The following is a 20,652-nucleotide window of genomic DNA, read 5'->3' on the forward strand; positions in this document are numbered from 1 at the left end:
CTCCGGGCCTCGAAACCTCTAAAAATTTCTCAAAAAACGTGGATATTAGCCTTTAATTTTTGAATTTTTTTACTTTATTTTCGCCAGGATATAAAAATTGCGGAAATGTTTACCATGGTCCCAAATACACTCTAGGTGTCCAATTGGGTGGGTGGAACTATCCAATTTACCTTTAAACGACCAGTTTATCGGTTTACAACTTGCACCGATTTCATTAATTCAAGCCAAGCACGAACATTTAAGACAACAAATTATGATTATATATGTTTTCAAACGGCATTATATGACCCCGAAATGTATCCCATAGAATTTAACGAATTTTCGACACCGGGCCCCGAAACATCCAAACTTTCTCAAAAAACATAAATATTAGCCTTCAATTTTGGAATTTTTTGACTTTTTTTTCTCTCGGATATAACAATTGCCGAAATGTTAACCATGGTCCCTAATACCCTCTGGGAGACCAATTGGGTGGGTGTAACTATCCAATTTGCCTTTAAACTACCAATTTACCGGTTTACTACTTGCACCGATTTCATCAATTCAAGCCAACTACGAACATTTAATTGACAACAAATAATGATCATATAAGGTTCCAAACGACATTATATGACGCCAAGATATAATCCCTAGAATTTCAAGAATTTTTGAAACCGTGCCCCGAAGACTCCATAAATTCTAATAAAGCGTGGATATTAGTCTTCAATTTTTAAATTTTTTGACTTTTTTTCGCCCGAATATAAAAATTGCCGAAAAATTTTACCATGGTCCCAAATACCCTCCAGGAGTCCAATTTGGTGGGTGGAACCATCCAATTTGCCTTTAAACAACCAATTTACCAGTTTACAACTTGCACCAATTTCATTTTTTTTAAGCCAACCACAAACATTTATAACAACAAATAATGATCATATATGGTTTCGAACGACATTATATAACCTCGAGATGTATCTCATAGAATATCTAGACTTTTTGACACAGGGCACCGAAATCTCCAAAATTTCTTTAAAAGCGTGGATATTAGACTTCAGTTTTTTTAATTTTTTGACTTTTTTTCACCTGGAAATAAAAATTGTCGAAATGTTTACCATGGTCCCTACTACCATCTCGGAGTCTAATTGGATGGGTGGAACCATCCAATTTTCCTTTAAATGACAAATTTACTGGTTTACAACTTGCACCGATTTCATTTTTTAAAGGCAACCACGAACATTTATGACAACAAATAATGATCATATATGATTTCAAACGACATTATATGACCCTAAGATGTATCCCATAGACTTTCAAGACTATTCGACACCGGGCCCTGAAATCTCCAAAATTTCTCAAAAAAACGTGGATATTAGCCTTCAATTTTGGAATTTTTTTAACTTTTTTTAGCCCAGAAATAAAAATTGCCGAAATTTTAACCATGGTTCCAAATTCCCTCCGGAAGTCCAATTGGGTGGGTGGATTTATCCAAATTGCCTTTAAACAACCAATTTACCGGTTTACAACTTTCAGCGATTTCATTTTTTCAAGCCAACCACGAACTTTTATGACAACAAATAATGATCATATATGTTTCCAAACGACACTATATGACCTCGAAATGTATCCTATAGAATTTCACGAATTTTCGACATCTGGACCTAAAACCTCCAAAATTTCTTAAAAAACGTGGATATATTAGCCTTCAATTTTGGAATTTTTTGACTTTTTTTTTGCCCGGATATAAAAATTGCCGAAATTTTAACTATGGTTCTTAATACCCTCCAGGAGTCCAATTGGGTGGGTGGAACCATCCAATTTGCCTTTAAACGACCAATTTACCGGTTTACAAATTACAACGATTTCATTAATTCAAGCCTATCTACCACGAACATTTATGACAACAAATAATGATCATATCTGGTTCCAAACGAGATTATATGACCCCAAGATTTATTCCTTATAATTTTAAGAATTTTCTAACCAGGCCCCGAAATCTTTTAAATTTCTCTAAAAACGTGGATATTAGCCTTTAATTTTTGGAAGTTTTTGACTTATTTTCGACTGAAAATAAAAATTGTCGAAATATTTACCATGGTCTCTAATGCCCTCTCGGAGTCTAATGGGGTGGGTGGAACCATCCAATTTGTCTTTAAACGACCAATTTACCGGTTTACAACTTGCACCAATTTTATAAATTCAAGCCAACCACGAACATTTATGACAAAAAATAATGATCTTATATGGTTCCAAACGACAATATATGACCCCGAAATGTATCCCATAGAATTTCACGAATTTTCGACACTGGTTCCCCAAAACCTCCAAAATTTCTCAAAAACCGTGGATATTAGCTTTCAATTTTGGAATTTTTTGACTATTTTTTTCGCCCGGATATAAAAATTTGCCGAAATATTAACCATGGTCCCGAATATCCACTAGGAGTCCAATTTAGTGGGTGGAAACATCCAATATGCCTTTAAACGAACAATTACTAGTTTACAACTAGCACGATTTCATTAATTCAAGCGAATCACGAACATTTATGACGACAAATAATGATCATATATGATTCCAAAAAGCATTATATGACCCCGAGATGTATCCAATAGAATATCAAGATTTTTCAACACCAGGCCTCGAAACCTCCAAAATTTCTAAAAAAGTGTGTATATTAGATTTCAATTTAGGAATTTTTTGACTTTATTTTTCCCTGAAAATAAAAATTGTCGAAATGTTTACAATGGTCCCTAATACCCTCTGGACGTCCAATTGGGTTGGTGGAACCATCCATTATGTCTTTAAACGACCAATTTACCGGCTTACAACTTGCACCGATTTCATAAATTCAAGCCAACCACGAACATTTATGACTATAAATAATGATCATATATGGTTCGAAACGGCATTATATGACCCTGAAATGTATCCCATAGTATTTCACCAATTTTCAACACCGGGCTCTGAAACCTCAAAAATTTCTCAAAAAACGTAGATATTAGCCTTTAATTTTTGAATTTTTGAATTTTTTGACTTTTTGTCTCCCGGATATAAAAATTGCCTAAATGTTTAACATGATCCCAAATACCCACTAGGAGTCTTATTGGGTGGGTGGAACTATCCAATTTGCCTTTAAACGACCAATTTACCAGTTTACAACTTGCACCGATTTTGTTAATTCAAGGCAACCACGAACATTTATGACAACAAATAATGATCATTTATGGTTTCAAACGACATTATATGAACCCGAGATGTATTCCATAGAATTTCAAGCCTTTTTGACACCGGGTATTTAAATCTCTAAAATTTCTCAAAAAGCGTGGATATTAGCCTTCAATTTGGAATTTTTTGACTTTTTTTCGCCCGGAAAAAAAAAATTGCGGAAATGTTCACCATGGTTCCTAATATCCTCCGGGAGTCCAATTGGGTCGATGGAACCATCCAATTTGCCTATAAACGACCAATTTACCGGTTTAACAACTTACACAGATTTTATTAATTCAAGCTTACCTCGAACATTTATGACTACAATCAATGATCATATATGGTTCTAAACGACATTATATGACTCTGAGATGTATTCCCTAGAATTTCAAAAAAATTCGATACCGGACTTTGAAGACTCCAAAAATTCTCAAAAAGCGTGGATATTAACCTTTAATGTTGGAAATTTTTTACTTTTTTAGCTCGAAAATAAAAATTGACGATATGTTTACCATAGTCCCTAATACCCTCCGGGAGTCCAATTGGGTGGGTAGAACCATCCAATTTGCCTTTAAACAACCAATTAACCGGTTTACAATTTACACCGATTTCATTAATTAAAGCCTACCACGAACATTTATCATAACAAATAATGATCATATATGGTTCCATTTGATATTATATGACCCCGAGTTGTATTCCCTAGAATTTCAAGAATTTTCTAAATCGGGCCCCGAAGACTCCGAAAGTTCTCAAAAAGCATTGATATTAGCGTTTAATTTTCAGTTCAGTTCAGCTCAGCTCAGTCCAGTTCAATTCAACTCCTAATTTCCTTCTCTTTTAAAATATTCATTTCAGTTCAGTTCAGCTCAGCTCAATTCAGTTCAGTTCAGTTCAGCTCAGCCGAGTTCAGTCAATGAGAAAAGACCCTTAGTCGAACCCGAATATAACCTGACTTGGAAATGACCTACCCTGATTGTAACCTGCAAATTATTAACTCGAACATAACTTGACTTGAATCTGAGAATGACCCGACTTGGAAATGACCGGACTTGGAAATGACCCTACCTGATTATAACCTGCAAATTATTGACTTGAACCGAACTCGACTTGAACCTGAGAATGACCCGACTTGAAAATGACCCGATCGGATTATAATCCGCAAATTATTGACTTGAACCGAACACGACTCAAACCCGAGAATGACCCGACCTGATTCTAACCGGCAAATTATTGACTTGAACCGAACCCGACTCGAACACGAGAAGTACCCTAACCCGTTTTGACCCGACCTGTTATTAACCCGACCCAAACCCGATAACAAGTATGACCCGACTCAAGCATGAACCAACCCACTCTTACCCGACCCAAACCCGACTCGTTTACCCGAATCAAACCCGACCCGTTTATCCGAAATAACAGCTCTAGGTATTAGAGCCCATATGGATGTATCATTGTCCTATTTATTTAGTACTCCGTACATCTTAATTTTTGATGGTACACCCTAGCAGAACCAAAGCTATTAGTGTCATTGAAAGCTAGTGGGCATCTTTGGAAGGTTGAATGACTAATGTTTATTTGACTAGGTTGCTGCAGGAGAAACGTCTTAATATAGGGAGGTAATTGCAGAAATTATTTACTTGTATGAGTAATTGTTTTACTATATAACTCATTCTAATCAGTTTACCAAACGGAGTAGAGATTTTAAAATCATAACACCTAATGTTGAGTTTTTGGCCATTAATCCTAAAGCAATACAATATATATTGCGTTCTTACAGTTTTTCTGTTCACCATCTGAGGCTAGGTATCAAGGAGGCTCTTTCAAAATATAGGCGTATGGTCAAACGCATCCTACAGATTAGGATCGATAGGTTGGAACTTCACAATAAGTTTTTTTTTTTTAAAAAAAAACACTATCTTCCAAGTTGGGTACAATTAACTGCTAAAAGACAGATAATTCAAAACAGGTTCAACACTAGTAGTAAGGCTTATAAAACTATTTTCAATGATGAACTAGTACTAGAGATACACAAGGACTCCAACAATGAAATATCAATTGACAATCACAGTAAGTTTCAGCATTACAGATTTGCAGTTTTATAAAGATGAGTAATGATGTGTTTTACATAAAATACACCCTGTGCAACCACGGCTGTCTACCCAACGCTGCAAGTAGTTGCAATGTTTTTTGATGGGATCATAATCAACATGCAATAACTAACGACGGAGATTATCCTCCTCATATATGTAAAAGAGTGATGAGCTATTGTGTCCGCATTCTGCTACTTTCTGCAGCTCTGACTTGTGAGAAATATGGATGTGCCTGCCAGAAAGAACAAATAATTGTTACAGATGTTAATCAGGACTAATTTGGATCGTAGTGGTTAGCATAGAAGTATAAAGTTCCCAAAAGAGTAATCATGTTTGACTTAGTACAATTAAGATGTCAAATGAAGTCAAACTCGCAGATAACTAATGCCATCTTAACAGGAGGTAGGTTAGGTTGCAATTACAGAACACTCATGTCACTTAAATCAATTGATCCCATTGGCTAAATCAAACCTAAATATGCAGTACGATTTGCTGATATTGTCCAATTGAACTCACTTCCAGTAACTATGAGACAAAACAGTAAGAGAAATAATAAGATAACATATTATGATGTGACACAAAGACAGCTGATTAATTCCATATTAGGGATTACTTACCTTTGTTAATAGTGATTATAAACATCTTAAAACTATTTAAGGTCAAGCAAAAATCATTAGATTTATCATGTTTGTCAGTCTAAAAACTAGAGCACCAAAATAAGGAGATCTGGTTAAAAGTTAGGGTTGAAACCAAAAGGAGCTACATGATGGCCTAATGGGAAACAAAAATGGGTGACAGAAGAGTAAATGCAAATGAAATGAGACAAAGGCATGGCTAATTTTCTAATTTTTTAGGTTGCTAGGGGAGTAGGGGGTAGGCTTGGTCCTATAAATGGAGAATATTAAGTCAAATAATATGAAGATGCTTGAACTTCTCCCAATACTCATTGTAAATTAGATAGCTAAAATGGAAGATTCTTTAATACGAATATTGCAACAACATATGAATTACTAAAACACAGAGCAACATGTGATAAAATAACTAGAAAATAAAAAATCTACATGTATTAATAATCAACAGTACCTTTTCCTCATTTCATTTTACGTTTAACAAACACAAAAAATGAACATTTATAAGTAGGAGTTTTACAGCAGATATTATAGAGGATTACCATTGCTTCTTTTGCAGTTAGCCTATCTTGGTGGTCATAGCGAAGAAGCTTATCAAGAAAGTCGATAGCCTGTGAAATTATACAAGCTTAGGACACTCATTGGAAACATAAGACCAACTAAAAGACGTTAAATTTCATAATTTTGAGCCAATAGGTATTAAATATTTTTTATTTGAATTACCTCTGGGGAAACCAAATGCTGATTATCTGGATTGACAAACCTTGACCATGGTTTCCTGCTGTGCCTACAGTTATAAAGATCAATTTTTATGAATAAGATAGTTTCTGAAATCAAGCAATGTTCAGATAACCGACTCATCAAATTCTATACAGCGTGACTGCAGATATTTCCTAGAAAAAAGGGGAAAATCTAATTACTAAAGTTTTAGCAAGCAAAAAAAGAAAATGCCACACTCTAAAGCTTACCTCCCAACAAGAGCATCAAGTTGAGGATCAAGCTCCAGATTATATTTGTTCAAATATGCATTCAATTCATCAGTTCCAAGCACCTGCATATTATTAGAGAAAGTCCAAATCATGAGTGATTTGATGAGAACAAGGGTGTGGCCCAACTTTCTACTCCCAAAATTTTCTCATCCAATATGATACTCCGTATGAGGGTTGTCCTCTTCTCCCTTTCATTGGGAACTACTTAACTTGGCTTTCATTAAAGAGTAAAAAATCTAATTGTTCCTCTAACCCACGGGGCCACGGCCAATCTTGCTACCTTTAAGTCAAAAGTTTGATTTTAAGTGAGACTCAAAATGTGAAGCATCTAATGATCTCATCACTGATGTAAAAAGGATGAATTGAAAATGCTGGATGTTATTCACAGATAAAGTTTCCTACCACACAGTTGTGTACGCACACAAACATCTGCAAGTGCACGTACAGACACTAGGTTCTCCTACTTCAGCCAAAGCTTGAACCTAAATATAATCATTTGTTAAAAATTTTACTCATATCAACACATTCAGTTGAGTGTACTAAACTTTCAAATTGACCCTCTATTTTCAAATTTTGATTTGTAGAATGCACAAGATTCCTAATAGGAAAGATTTTCTGAAAAGCGACTACTGCTTTTTATCCAGTGAATAATATCTCTTATCCATTTTCAATGCAGTTTCCTTGCCACTTTACACAATTATCACAACCGCTAGAAATGTCACAGGTACAGGAAGTGCATCTTATGCCAAAAGCAGATTTTTCGGTGTAAAAAGGAACTATATAGTTTTCATTAAATCAGAGGTTATGAACCATAAAAGTAATATTGAATGGCATCAGAAGCATACCTTTGCAATTTTTACAAGCTGATCATGGTTGTCATGACCATAAAAGAATGGCTCTTTCCGGAATATCTAAAAGACAAAATAGAGGCGTGCTGAGTGATTTCATGTTTAAGATACACTTAACATTTTAGAAAGGAAAGTTGAGAACAACTGCTCACCATCCCAGCAAACATACAACCAAGGCTCCACATGTCCAAAGAATAGTCATAGTCTTGTAAATCGACAAGAAGTTCTGGCCCCTTGAAGTATCTGTAAACAAGATTTAAGACATTCAAACAACTGAAATATGTCATAATATAGTATAGCACTACTTTTTTTTGAAAGATAGTATAGTACTACTTTAACTTGACTGATCTAAAATAATACCTAAAAGGTAAAATATTAATAGCAACATCTATTGTGGTCTTAACAGAACTTTGTGTTCTATGCAAGAGGCCAGCCTAGGCCCTTAATCACATATGCTCAGAGAAGGCCCAAAAGGAATTCTCCAGCAACTTGATGCTGAGCTGGAATTATGTTAGGAGTTTGTTATGTGGCTTTGGGGTAATGTGGTAATTTTGGTAATAAGTTTGTTATGCCTCTAAGCTGTAGAAGATACTAGTAACTGATTATATATACGATTATTGTAATGGAGGAATTATGCTGAATATTGATTAGAGTGAAGTTTGTTGGAGAGAATCCTTCCTCTCGAAAGGAGAGTTGTATTGCTTAATTACTCTGATTATCAATAAAACATATCAATTGAGCTCCCTAATATTCTGTGTGTGATTGTGTATCTCTATAGTGAGCCCAGTTCCTAGCAATTGGTATCAGAGCAACCACGACCCTCGCCAGAGTAGAAGATGGCTCGACTTACCCATGGCCAGCGTTTGGATCTTCCAGGAGATTGTAGGTGTCCCTGGTCGCGTTGCTCAGGAGATCACTACAGATCACTATAGGGCGAAATTAAGACGGATCTGGCAGCTCAGTTTGCCAATGGTCGAGAGAAGAACCAATCGGAGAACCGCGCGACAGGTGTGACTGGGTCCTCCTACCAATGGGACAACCGTTCGCCGGTTCGCAACCACGATTGGAGATGCATGACGGGAGTTTCCATGGTTGTCAATCGAATTGGAAGGTGAGAAAGCTTGATCTCCCAATTTTTGATGGAACTAACCAGATGGTTGGATTTTGAGGGTTGAGCGACTCTTCCATTTTTATCGACTCAGTGAGGAGGATCAACTGGAGACAGCGGTAGTGGCTCTCGACGGCGATGCCCTGCTTCGGAATCGCTGAAGAAGATGATTCTCCAGCGTTTCCGTACCACGGCAACCGGAACGCTGCATGAGCAGTGGTTAGCTCACCAGCAAACCGGTACGGTGGCCGATTACCGGCGACGCTTCATTGAGTTGCTTGCACCTCTAGAGGGAGTACCTGAAGAAATTGCAAAAGGGCAGTATATATATGGGTTAGATTAGAAGATCCGAGTGGAAGTGCGGATCCTGGATCCGGTCACTTTGGATGAGGCCATGGAATTGCCCATGCGGGTCGAAGAAAAAATGCGGGTCAGCCTCCCCAATTGGAAAACCCCTTATCCAACCCAACGTTTTAACACAGCTAATACCACCCAAAACACGTACCCAAACCTAAACACTATACCGAACCCAAACACAACCCCGATCCAGACCCCACTTACCCAAACTCAGCCAAATCGCCTCACATACAACCACCACAACCCCACCGGAGGTATAAGGCGGTTGTCGGAGGAGGAGGTACAACAGAAGCGCGAGCAGGGGTTATGCTTCCGTTGTGATGGGAAGTGGAACTTGAACCACCGTTGTCGCCGGGAACTCAGCGTGCTTCTCACCGTCGATGATGATGAGGATGATGGTGGCGACGCCAGTGAGCTGGCCGCCGTTGAGGTACCTGCACCTTCCTCACCCCTGTCTTCTTTTTCTCTTGACCCGAGTTCGGGTGTCTCTATATGATCTGTAATGGGTATTACCAGCCAAAAACTATACGGTTGGTAGGCTCCATTAATGGGGGTAAGGCCGTAAGGTGGTAGTGACGCTGGACCCAGGAGCTACCCATAATTTTATTTCAGCTATTACAGCACACCACTTGCAGGTACCAGTCTCCGATTCGAAAAATTTTGGAGTGACCTTGGGGACGGGGGAGACTATTCAGGGAGAAGGATTGAGTAAGGGAATGTTATTGGAGCTGCAGGGGCAGGGGGTCTCCATCATTGAGGATTTTCTCATCCTACCCTTTGGGAAATTCTGATGTGAGCTTAGGCATCCAGTGGCTCGAGAAATTGGGCACTATAGCTTCGAATTGAAAGCAACAAGTGGGCAGTGAGACAGTGACCCTTAAGGGGGATCCACAGCTTGAGAGAACCTGTATTTCCCTCAAAGGCAGTGGTGAAGACCTTGCAAAGGGAAGGGTATGGGGTATTGTTGGAATTCAATCAGAAAGAGGGGCTGCAAGGGGAAGACACTCATGTTCCGGCTGCTCTAACCTCTCACTGATCGGTTTCAGCAAAAGGACTACCACCCATCAGAGATATTGAGCATGTCATTACCTTGAAAAGTGGGACTAATCCCATAAGTGTGCGTCCTTATAGATATCCCCAGTAATTGAAAGACTCGTACAGGACATGCTCAAGGCACGAATAATTCAGCCCTCTTCTAGTGCCTACTCCAGCCCGGTTCTTCTTGTTAAGAAGGACGGCTCGTGGCAGTTTTGTGTCGATTATAGGGCACTTATCAAGGAAACGGTCCCCGATAAATTCCCTATTCCGGTGATCGATGAATTATTTGATGAACTCCACGGTGCTAAGGTGTTCATTAAATTGGACCTCAAGTCCGGTTACCATCAAATTCGGGTTAAGGAGGATGTGCCCAAAACCGCGTTTCGCACCCACGAGGGTCATTACAAGTTCATTGTAATGCTCTTCGGCCTTACAAACGCTTCGTCAACTTTTCAGTCCTTAATGAAAGAGGTGTTCAGGCCTTTTCTTCGGAAATTCGTTTTGATGTTCTTTGATGATATACTCGTCTATAGTCATTCAATGGAGGAGCACTACTCCTATTTGCAGCAAGTTTTGCAAACCTTGGCCTCACAACCTTTATGCCAATATGAAGAAGTGTGAAATTGGAAAAGAGAAGGTGGCATATCTCAGCCATGTCATTTCTTGGGAGTAGAAGTTGATGCCACAAAAATACATGCCATGGTCAATTGGCATGTTCCCATGAATCTCAAGGACTTACGGGGGTTCTTAGGCCTTACGGGCTATTATAGGAAATTTATCCAAGGCTATGCAGAAATAGCAAGACCCTTAACTGTCAGCTACGGAAGGACTGTTGGGGGTGAGGCTACTCAGGCCTTTGAAGCATTGAAATCAGCTATGACCAGGGCTCCCATTTTGGTCATGCCTAATTTCTCTTTGCCCTTTATCACTGAGACGAATGACTCAGGGTTCGATTTGGGGGCAGTCTTGCTACAAGAGATTCACCCTATAGCATATTTCAGCAAAGTATTAGGAGTTCAGGCTAGAGCAAAGCCAATCTATGAGAAGGAATTGATGGCCATCGTGTTTGCTATTGAGAAGTGGAGGCATTATTTGTTGGGAAGACAATTTATAGTGCGCACGGACCAAAAGAGTTTGCGGTCCTTGTTGGAACGGCGAGAGGTGGGACATGCTTACCAGAAATGGATGAGCAAGCTCCTTGGTTATACCTTTGATATACACTACAAGCCGAGCCCTACCAATAAGGTGGTCGATGCTCTGTCAAGGCAACAAACCCCGGCGGTGGAGTGTGCCTCTTTGGTCACAGCGTATGGAGTTAGTTGGGATTATGTCAAGGCCTTTATCGACAAGGACTTGGGGCTGGAGAAGCTGATCTCTCATATTGGTAAGGGGGATTCAGTCCGTAAGTGGTTCTCTATGGAAAATGGGGTGCTTAAGTACAAGGGCAGGCCGGTCATTCCGAAAACAACTCTGAGCTCAAGGAATACCATGATACCCCGGTACGAGGTCATGCACGGGATTTAAAACTTATCAACGCTTAGCAGCCAAGTGGTATTGGACAGGTATGCGAAGGGATGTTGCAAGTTATGTCAAGCAATGTCATGTATGTCAACAAAACAAGACCTCTACTCTCTCTCCCTTGGGCTTGCTTCAACCTCTGCCTATTCCAGGTAAGGTATGGGAAGAAATTTCCATGGATTTTTGTCGAAGGTCTACCTAAATCCAGGGGGTGGGATTCGATCTTAGTAGTGGTTGACCGCCTCACCAAGTATGGCCACTTCATACCCTTGAAGCACCTTTACACTGCTCAAGGAGTAGCTCACTGCTTCATGAAGGAGATTGTTAGACTCCATGGTGTTCCCTCTTGTATTGTCTCAAATCGAGACAAGGTGTTCCTCATGTGTTTTGGAATTCAAGGTGGCTTACAAACTGCAATTACCCGACTACACCAGAATTCATCCTGTTTTTCACATTTCTCAGCTCAACAAGGCAGTTGGAACAGGACACTTGCCCACTCAGCTCCCTCCGTGTGAGAACTTCTCAGCTAATCAAGTGGAGAGGGCTGAGAGAGTTTGAATCTACCGAGATAGATGACAAATTTCCTTCTTTCCACCTTGAGGACAAGGTGCAAGTTTGGGAAGGGGGTATTGCAAGAGGCTGGCCTAGGCCCTTAATCACATATGCTCGGAGAAGGCCCAAAAGGAATCCTTGGAATTCTGTTAGGAGTTTGTTATGTGGCTTTGGGGTAATGTGGTAATTTTGGTAATAAGTTTGTTATGCCTCTAAGCTGTAGAAGATACTAGTAACTGATTATATATAGGATCAGCGTTACAAGGTTCGCGGTACGTAGCCACGAATCGCGAACTGAGTCGCGCGTATCGGAACGCGGAACAAACGCGACTTGGGTTGCTGGGGTTCGCGATCTGGATCGCTGAAGGAGGCGACTTTGGTAGCAGCTAAGCGGTTATTCTTCTTGTGCAACGTTCAATGGTTTCTTCCCGATATTTCCAATGCATTTTCTCTCTCTTCTGATTTTTACACAGTAGTACATAAGGTGGCGGCTAGGGTTCTGTTCCAAATGGGCTTAAGTCTTTGGGCTTTTTATTATACAAGTATATATTATGTACTCTATTTTCTTAAGCAATTCACTAACCCACATAAATTCAAGCTAGGACTGATACAACTACGTTTTATATTATTTTCCAAATCAAAATCTTATTAATAAACATCACCCATATATTTTATTAATTTATTTATTTCGTAACCCAATCGTACCGGATTCATCATGGGTAGCGTACCGCGTATCCGTTTCCGTACCACGTTTCGCATCGAACCACGTACCTTGTAACATTGTATAGGATTATTGTAATGGAAGAATTATGTTGAATATTGATTAGAGTGAAGTTTGTTGGAGAGAATCCTTCCCCTCGAAAGAAGGAGAGTTGTATTGTTTAATTACTCTGATTATCAATACAGCATATCATTTGAGCTCCCTAATATTCTGTATGTGTGATTGTGTATCTCTGTTGCGAGCCTAGTTCCTAGCATTCTAGTTGCTACTTGAGCTTTCATATGCCCAATTAAGGTTATAATACACATTCTTAAACATAGAGGCATCTCACAATTCAAAATCAGACACCTTTTAAGGAAAGTGATTGTTTAAAATACAAAGCACAAAAGAAAAACCAACCACATCATCCAAAAGGGGGAAAGAAAGAATTCTTCTCCAAGAGAAAAAAAAAATAAAAAAAATGATCGCTATAAAATTTACAACCTACCACTTATGGCTTGTTACACTTAGGGGTGTTACAATGGTACGGCCATACAAGAATAAGAACCCCAAGGGTATAGATTGAAAATTAAATTATTTTTTAAAAGTTGTTTATTCACTCAAAAGTCAAAAGTAGAGTTAGAAGCTATTAATTAGAGGGAGGCATGGATTTTCAACCTTTAGGGGGGTGTGGTCTGGAGGGTATGAGATTGAAGGGGTTTAGAAAGGGATGAGGAACCCTTGGGTATGACATTCCATACCCAATTGTGCTCAACCAAACAAAGTTTTCATAATTAATAGTATCACGCCAATCCATTCCAATATAAAAGCTTGAACCAAATACCCCATTAAAACTACCAAATATCTCTCCCCTAAAATTCCTTGTAACTTACTCTCTAATAAGGTGTTCAGTCAGAGTGCCAACGGATTAGAATTAGAATCACCCTTATTTTGTCAGCCTTCACTATTATTTTATTAAAGAAATATGGCAAGTATATAATTGATGACAAAACCAACTAAAACAAGTGGATCTCACCAACTCCACCGCCCTACCAAGTTAGAGATTGATTCCAAAATATATAATTTTAAGAAGTGTTCATCTCTTCAACTTGTAAGCTAGCTAACAGATTTTTCATTAGACTCCAAAAAAGACAGGAACTTTTCAAAGTAAATCTTCAAAGAAGCCCTCAAACTCTCTGCTCTAAGTGCCAAACCATTTCCACAATCACCGGGCACACCATTTAGTACCTCAACAAAGCACCAACAACCCTCCCCAACCTTCCACAAGAGCCACTGCATATCCACCTTCCTAAACTGAAGCACCACATCTATAAATCTGAGCATTTTTATGATAGAGAACGAGAACTTGGGAAGCCCTCGCTAATCATCTTTGTAGAAATTATAAAGAGTGGGTGACAAGAGTCAACGTAGAAAGAAAAGGTGGAGAAGAGATAAAGAGGAAGACAATGAAAAGGATGGAGACGGATAATATTCTGGTTTAGGAGCAAGGGATGTGTGAAGATAGATTTCGACATGCAGAAGTAAATAAAAAATAAAATATTAAAAAGGAATTTTGAGAATTTCAGCTGGCATTTCACCAAGTGAAATTGTTAAAGGGATTTGAGAAAGAAAGTAATTAAAAATTGCAATGGAAATTTAAGCATTTCAGTTAGTAATTTATTAGCTTCTATAAGGTATGAATTTTCGTATCGCTCAATTTAAGTCTGAATTTTATTTTGAAACAATTTTAACTTTAAAAGAGCACCAGCCAGGACCTTAATACTCATTTATCAAGGTGCAACTTAAATGAAAGGCACAAGTTATAAGTGCAATAAGCTAAGTTAGTAAATATTAAAAATAAATTCACCCTTCGTTACCAAAAGTTTGACTCACTGTAGACTTGTTAATAAGAAAGTTCGAAAAAAGTGGATGAGTGAAAGAAATATGTAGAAAAAGTAATAGATTAGAAGGAAAAAGTGGGTGGGCATAAGTAAAAAGCGGATGAAGTTAGAGATCAAGTAGAAAGTGTGGGGTAAGACTGTAAGAGGGATAAGGTAGTAAAAGGGATTTGCCAAAAACGCAATAAAGTAAAAAGTGAGTCAAACTTTATGAAACACCAAAAAACAGAGAGTGCGCAAACTTTCGAGAGCAGAGGGAGTATAAGATTTTCAGAAATTCCAAAACAATAGGGCTTGCCAATATTCCTGTAGGGTACATACACACAAGAATCATTTATCTTGCCCATTACATACTTACATAGGCAAATAATTGAGAGCATTAATGGCCATTTTGGCCAATGGATGTATGAAAACAATTTATGTACAGTTAAAGCTTATATATGCGCAATCCCAGGACTTGAGGAAACAAAGGAGATCAAGGGAAGATACTGTTCAAATCCTACACTTCAAAACCAAGAACTAACCTTGAAGCCACACGAACATTATACTCCTTGCCAGGATGGTAGAATTCGGCCAGACCCCAATCTATTAAACGGAGTTTCCTCAATTCATGATCTATCATGACATTGTGAGGCTTGACATCTCGGTGCATAATTCCTTGCGAATGGGAGAAATCCAAGGCCTATCAAAATAGAATAGCAACTGCGTTAGCTCATGTAAGTGAGTTTATAAAAACAATTATAAAATCCTAAGCCTCCATCTAACATTCCCACACTCATATTTATTATTTCAGTAGCCTTTCCTCATTCCCCTGTCCCCTTGCTAGCACCAACCCACCAACATGACAATCCTAATTACATGGATAATGAAGTGAGTTTACAAATACCTAATAATAAAATATCAAGCATGAACTACCCGATTTATGCATAACCCTTTTATTAGCACTAAAATATGGCTGCCAATGGTTTTCAACCAAAGAAAATTTACAAAGCATCTGGCCCAGTACAAGAATCATGCATGAGGAAAACATACAAAAATCAAAAATTACCTTCAGAAGCTCGTAGATGTAATAACGTATGTCATAATCAGAAAGCGTTGGATATAAAACTTTGAAATCTGTACTGTTGACATACTCGAAAACTAAGCTTGGTGTTTTGGAATGCTGATCTCTAACAATATCAAGCAGTTTAATAACGTTTGGTCCCCCACACAGGTTCTGAAGAATCTTTATTTCTCTTTTAATCTGTCAAAACCAAATTGAAATCACTCTGACTGAACTTATCATTAAAGCTTGCATGTAATAACCCAGCAAGAGACGAGATTTATCAGGTATAATGTCAGAAACAAAACACACACAAACAGTACAGAAAATAAGCTATATAAAGAAAGGAGAAAAGCCCCAGAAACTGTTTTATAATACCACAACAGCAACCATAGCATATGTGTATTTTCACCTTCCACCTTAAAACTCCATACAAGGCTATGTCCTCTAGAATTTCCAGGACCATCATACATCATCCCACATTCACTAACAGGGCAAACATTACCTAGTTCATATAGCCAAAATCTCACAAGGCTTAAGAGATGGGGAGAAGGTACCAACTGGAATATATATTTGTAGCTTCTACTCTCTTTAGTAGATACCCTTATCTCATTTGACACAGAAAGGAACATAAAGAGAAAAATAGATCTATGCAAGCAAACTTAAATAATTAAATCAATTTATACTCGTCTTGTAACAACAGTATTCTAAATCCTCACTTTCCAAAAATCAAAGCTGATAAACAAGCATCAATAACCATATCATCCCTTGTACATGCACTACGTTAATCGGTGGAAAACATATTATAGATAATAGCACAATAATAAGGAACTAAATTACTCTTCTAAAACTTATTGTCAAGAAATGCATTCCACAACTGCTTCATACCCTTGTGCTGATATCAAATAAAGCTCACCTTTTTCTTCTTCACAGGTTTCAGGATCTTGATAACACATCTCTCATTACTATTGACATTTATTCCTTCAAAAACTTCACTGTACTTTCCCCTTCCAATCTTGCGTACAACTTCATAATCATCTTGATCACTAAAAAAAATAACCATGGAAAGATTGATTATACACATGTAAATCACTAATCCCAAAATAGAAGCTATAACAGAGCAAATGTTTAGAAGGATAGAAAATGCAGCATGCGTGCACACACACACACACACACACCCCACAACAACCCCCACCCCCCCCCCCCCCCAACCCACAAAAGAGCAGAAATAGGGTATTAAAATGTTATAACAGAGGCATTATGTCACAAACCCCAAACCTAAAGCACTAAACAAAGGCAAATCCAATGGTAAAAAAATTTCCCTATTGTCCACAACTCTTAACTTCTGTCTCCACAGATCCTTCCAAGTGTAATTGCATAAATAGAGATACAATGCACCCAAACTACCAAAATCAACATTAACAGCATAACAACCAATTAGTTATCCTCACTGTAATTAGGCACACTGCACAAAACATCCAAATATACCATATGACATTAGTAGTCCCTCTTTAGAGGCAGCATATTGCAATCAATTTCTGTAAAGAACTTGACGTCCACTTAGACAGAACCTTGTCTTTCCAAACAAAATAAGCTAGCTAAGCTTCTGACCTTAGTAGGATGAGGAGATATAATAGATCTAAATTTACAAAGAAAAACTCATAAAAGATTGGAAGACCACATCCTAAGATCTAGTGCATAGCAATGCTAAAAGAGCCAAGAAAAGGAAGCAAAAACTTAGTCCAATCCTAAGACAATCTTCTGAATGAGTTTTTTTTAGAATATCATACTTTATAATATTTACTAACATGTAATTGGAGATATTAACGATTTAAAACATGCATTGGCAAACGTGTCAAAGGGGAATGGGAAAAACTTAAAGGATCAGAGGGAGTGAGTAAACATATCAAGTTACCTTTCATCGAACTCTGCAATGCATTGAGAATACAAACAAACAAAAATCAACCTCTTAAGAAGAAAAAAGAGAAACAGGGACAGCCATGTCACATGCTTTTTATTTGTTGTAGAATCCAATCTGACTACCCTAAGCCTCCTATGCACGATGTGTATGCTACAGGCATAATGGGGAAGGCAATTTCTGTTGTCTGCAGTCATTTATGAGTCTTATAACTTGGCTTGAACGGGAAGTCAGCGGGACTGATATTTAGTGCACAAGGAGAGCTATTATTAAGTGAGAAAGCGAATTAAGCAAGAAGCTGTATAAATAAGTGAAAGGATGTGAAAGAAAAGACATCCAAAAAAACCTGCATTTCCTTCCTTTTGGGACAAAACTGGTGATTTACTCACACTCTCATACATTTGCTCCCCTACTTTTCTACTTTAAACTAAGACTGAAAGAACACCTTGCTTAAATGCTTACACTAAGTATCTCTCCACCATTCAGTCTTCGTTTAAGCAAGGTGTTCTTTCACACCTAGTATCTCTCCACCATTTCAGTGACACAATCATAACACAATGCAAAGCAGCCACTTCATATCTGAACCAAGTTAATTTTTCTCTAATACTATTGTCCTTACCATTTTGCTTTATTACTTTAAAAACAAAAATATGTGGGTAAAAAAACTAATCTCAAAGCCCTACAAAAGATTAGAAAAGAGGAAAAAGTTATCAAATTACTATCATCAAAATCAAAGATCAATATCACTTATATTAAATCAAGCAAAGAAAAAATCTTAATCCACCATTCTCCTAAAAGCCAAATCCTTGTAATATACGCCTTAACTAACAATAACTTATTCAAAAACCCAGAGCTCACTCCAATTATTGACTAGATCAGACCCAAAGGAATCTTTCATGATCTTCTCAGACAGTAGTCCTTATCAGAACCTCATACAAGCAATCAAATAAAAGAAGAAAGAGGTTGAGAAAGAGAAATAAAAGAAGAAAGAGGCTGAGAAAGAGAAATAAAAGAAGGGGGGAAAAGCCGTTTTACTTCCACCTACCCAATAGAAGCTTTCTTCAAAACAACATCCTTAAAGAAAGAGATTTATTGATTTACTGATGAGTAGTTATTGATTAGTATTTCCAAATGCCAATTCCTTCTTGACTCTTGAGATAGACACATTTACCAAACAGCTTAACCAATCTTTCACGATCTTCTCAGTCCTATACATCCTCAAAAGTAACAATCCAAACGGAAAATAAGAAAAACTAACCAACGAAGTGAGGATGAAGGCCATACCTAATCTAAGGGACATCTTCTTGAATAATCAAGATTAAGTACTCCCAACACAATACCACATAACAGATAGTCAGTAATAAATTCTGCAAATATCAACCAAAAACGAAACTGATTTTCCTTGAGTTAATCTATCCACACACGATGCGACACTCTCCAACCTCAACCCGAGACATAGCTCTATAAAGTAGCAGGACACTAAAGCCACAAGCTAAAAACTGATCATATCACCAAACCATCGGAAGACGAAATACTTGTCGAACTCGACAGCAAAATAAAGGTCCGAATCAAACCCTATACCAATTCAACCATTAAAATTTAAAACCCTAGCTAAATAATTTGACTCCACCATACAACCATCCAAACTATCAAGCATCCATAATTCAAAGATCTAACAAATCAAATCATACAACAATTAAACAAACAAACAATAAAATCCATAAATCACCATGCAAATCAATCAATCTAACATTAAAAAATGAAATTAAAATTCGAAAAAAATGAAAATAAGAAATAAAGTAAATACCCCCATTGAACGGTAAGAGATTCATAATCCCAGTACTCGCGAGGTCGGACAACATTAACGTCGGTGTAAACTCGAGCTTTCGACATCGGAGAAAAAGCGACGGCGGAGGAAATTAGGGTTGAAGGTGGGCGGAGGATAGGAGGAAGCGCCACCGGCGCACGGAGAGCGAGAAGGGCGCAGAGTAAAGGGAGGCGGAACAAGAGGAGTGAAATTAAAGGGTTGATAGAAGAAGTGTGAGACTCAGTGACCTTCACAATCTCAATTTTCCATGTCATCAGAATAAAGCACAAGATTCTGCGATCGACTGATTTTTAGTTACCAGATTCACGACATTTTTTTTTTTTTTTTTTAATTTCATTTTTTGGGACTTTTTTATTTATTTATTTTGTTATAACTTTGATTTAATTACTGTTTTATTAATTTCAGTGTCATGACTTGTGACTGACTTTCATTTCATGCTGATTAGATAAGATTAGTTTCATTATATTTCAAATGTGCTTGCTTTCTTTTTTTTTTTTGAGGAAAAAATGTGCTTGCTTTCAACTTAAGTATCCTTCTATTTTTTTTTTAAAAAAAAAAAAAAAAAAACCTTTTAATCTTCAGCTCTTCCTTGTTTTGGCTGGTGGATCAGTTGATCAGTGTGTATTTTTCCCTAGGTAAGGTGGGCTCTTAAGGATAACCTAGTATAAAATAGCTTAGGTCGGTGAAGAAAAACAACATGAGTAAGTTTTCACGATATAAATACTCGTATTTTATTATAAAGCAATTAAACATTCAGAAACCGTATAGATTAACTAAAGAGCTATGATAACAATATTACATTTGGATCAATAACAATCATTGACTTCAAAGTTAAGTATCAAGTTGCATCGAACCTATAAAAAAAATACGGAGTATTATGTATTATCTCACAATGTTATTCATAGAGCGGATTATGTGGAGAACTGGAGATTTATCTCCACGGCTCCACCCATC

At 37.7% G+C, this 20,652-nt stretch overlaps 1 protein-coding gene across 1 annotated transcript; it reads right to left on the reverse strand.

Moving 5' to 3' along the window:
- Positions 1-5,158: 5,158 nt before the first annotated feature.
- On the reverse strand, positions 5,159-20,042 carry LOC110682405 (casein kinase II subunit alpha-2). The gene is made up of 10 exons (XM_021858737.1): positions 19,678-20,042; positions 16,869-16,998; positions 15,959-16,153; positions 15,435-15,592; positions 7,892-7,982; positions 7,737-7,802; positions 6,871-6,953; positions 6,626-6,689; positions 6,445-6,513; positions 5,159-5,505 (listed from the first exon to the last, which is right to left on the reverse strand). Exons 1-10 carry the CDS (start codon positions 19,950-19,952, stop codon positions 5,446-5,448), a joined length of 1,191 nt encoding a protein of 396 aa, XP_021714429.1. The 5' UTR covers positions 19,953-20,042; the 3' UTR covers positions 5,159-5,445.
- Positions 20,043-20,652: the final 610 nt, after the last annotated feature.

Source organism: Chenopodium quinoa, unplaced genomic scaffold (genome assembly GCF_001683475.1).
Source record: "Chenopodium quinoa cultivar QQ74 unplaced genomic scaffold, ASM168347v1, whole genome shotgun sequence".
NCBI classification, from domain to species: domain Eukaryota; kingdom Viridiplantae; phylum Streptophyta; class Magnoliopsida; order Caryophyllales; family Amaranthaceae; genus Chenopodium; species Chenopodium quinoa.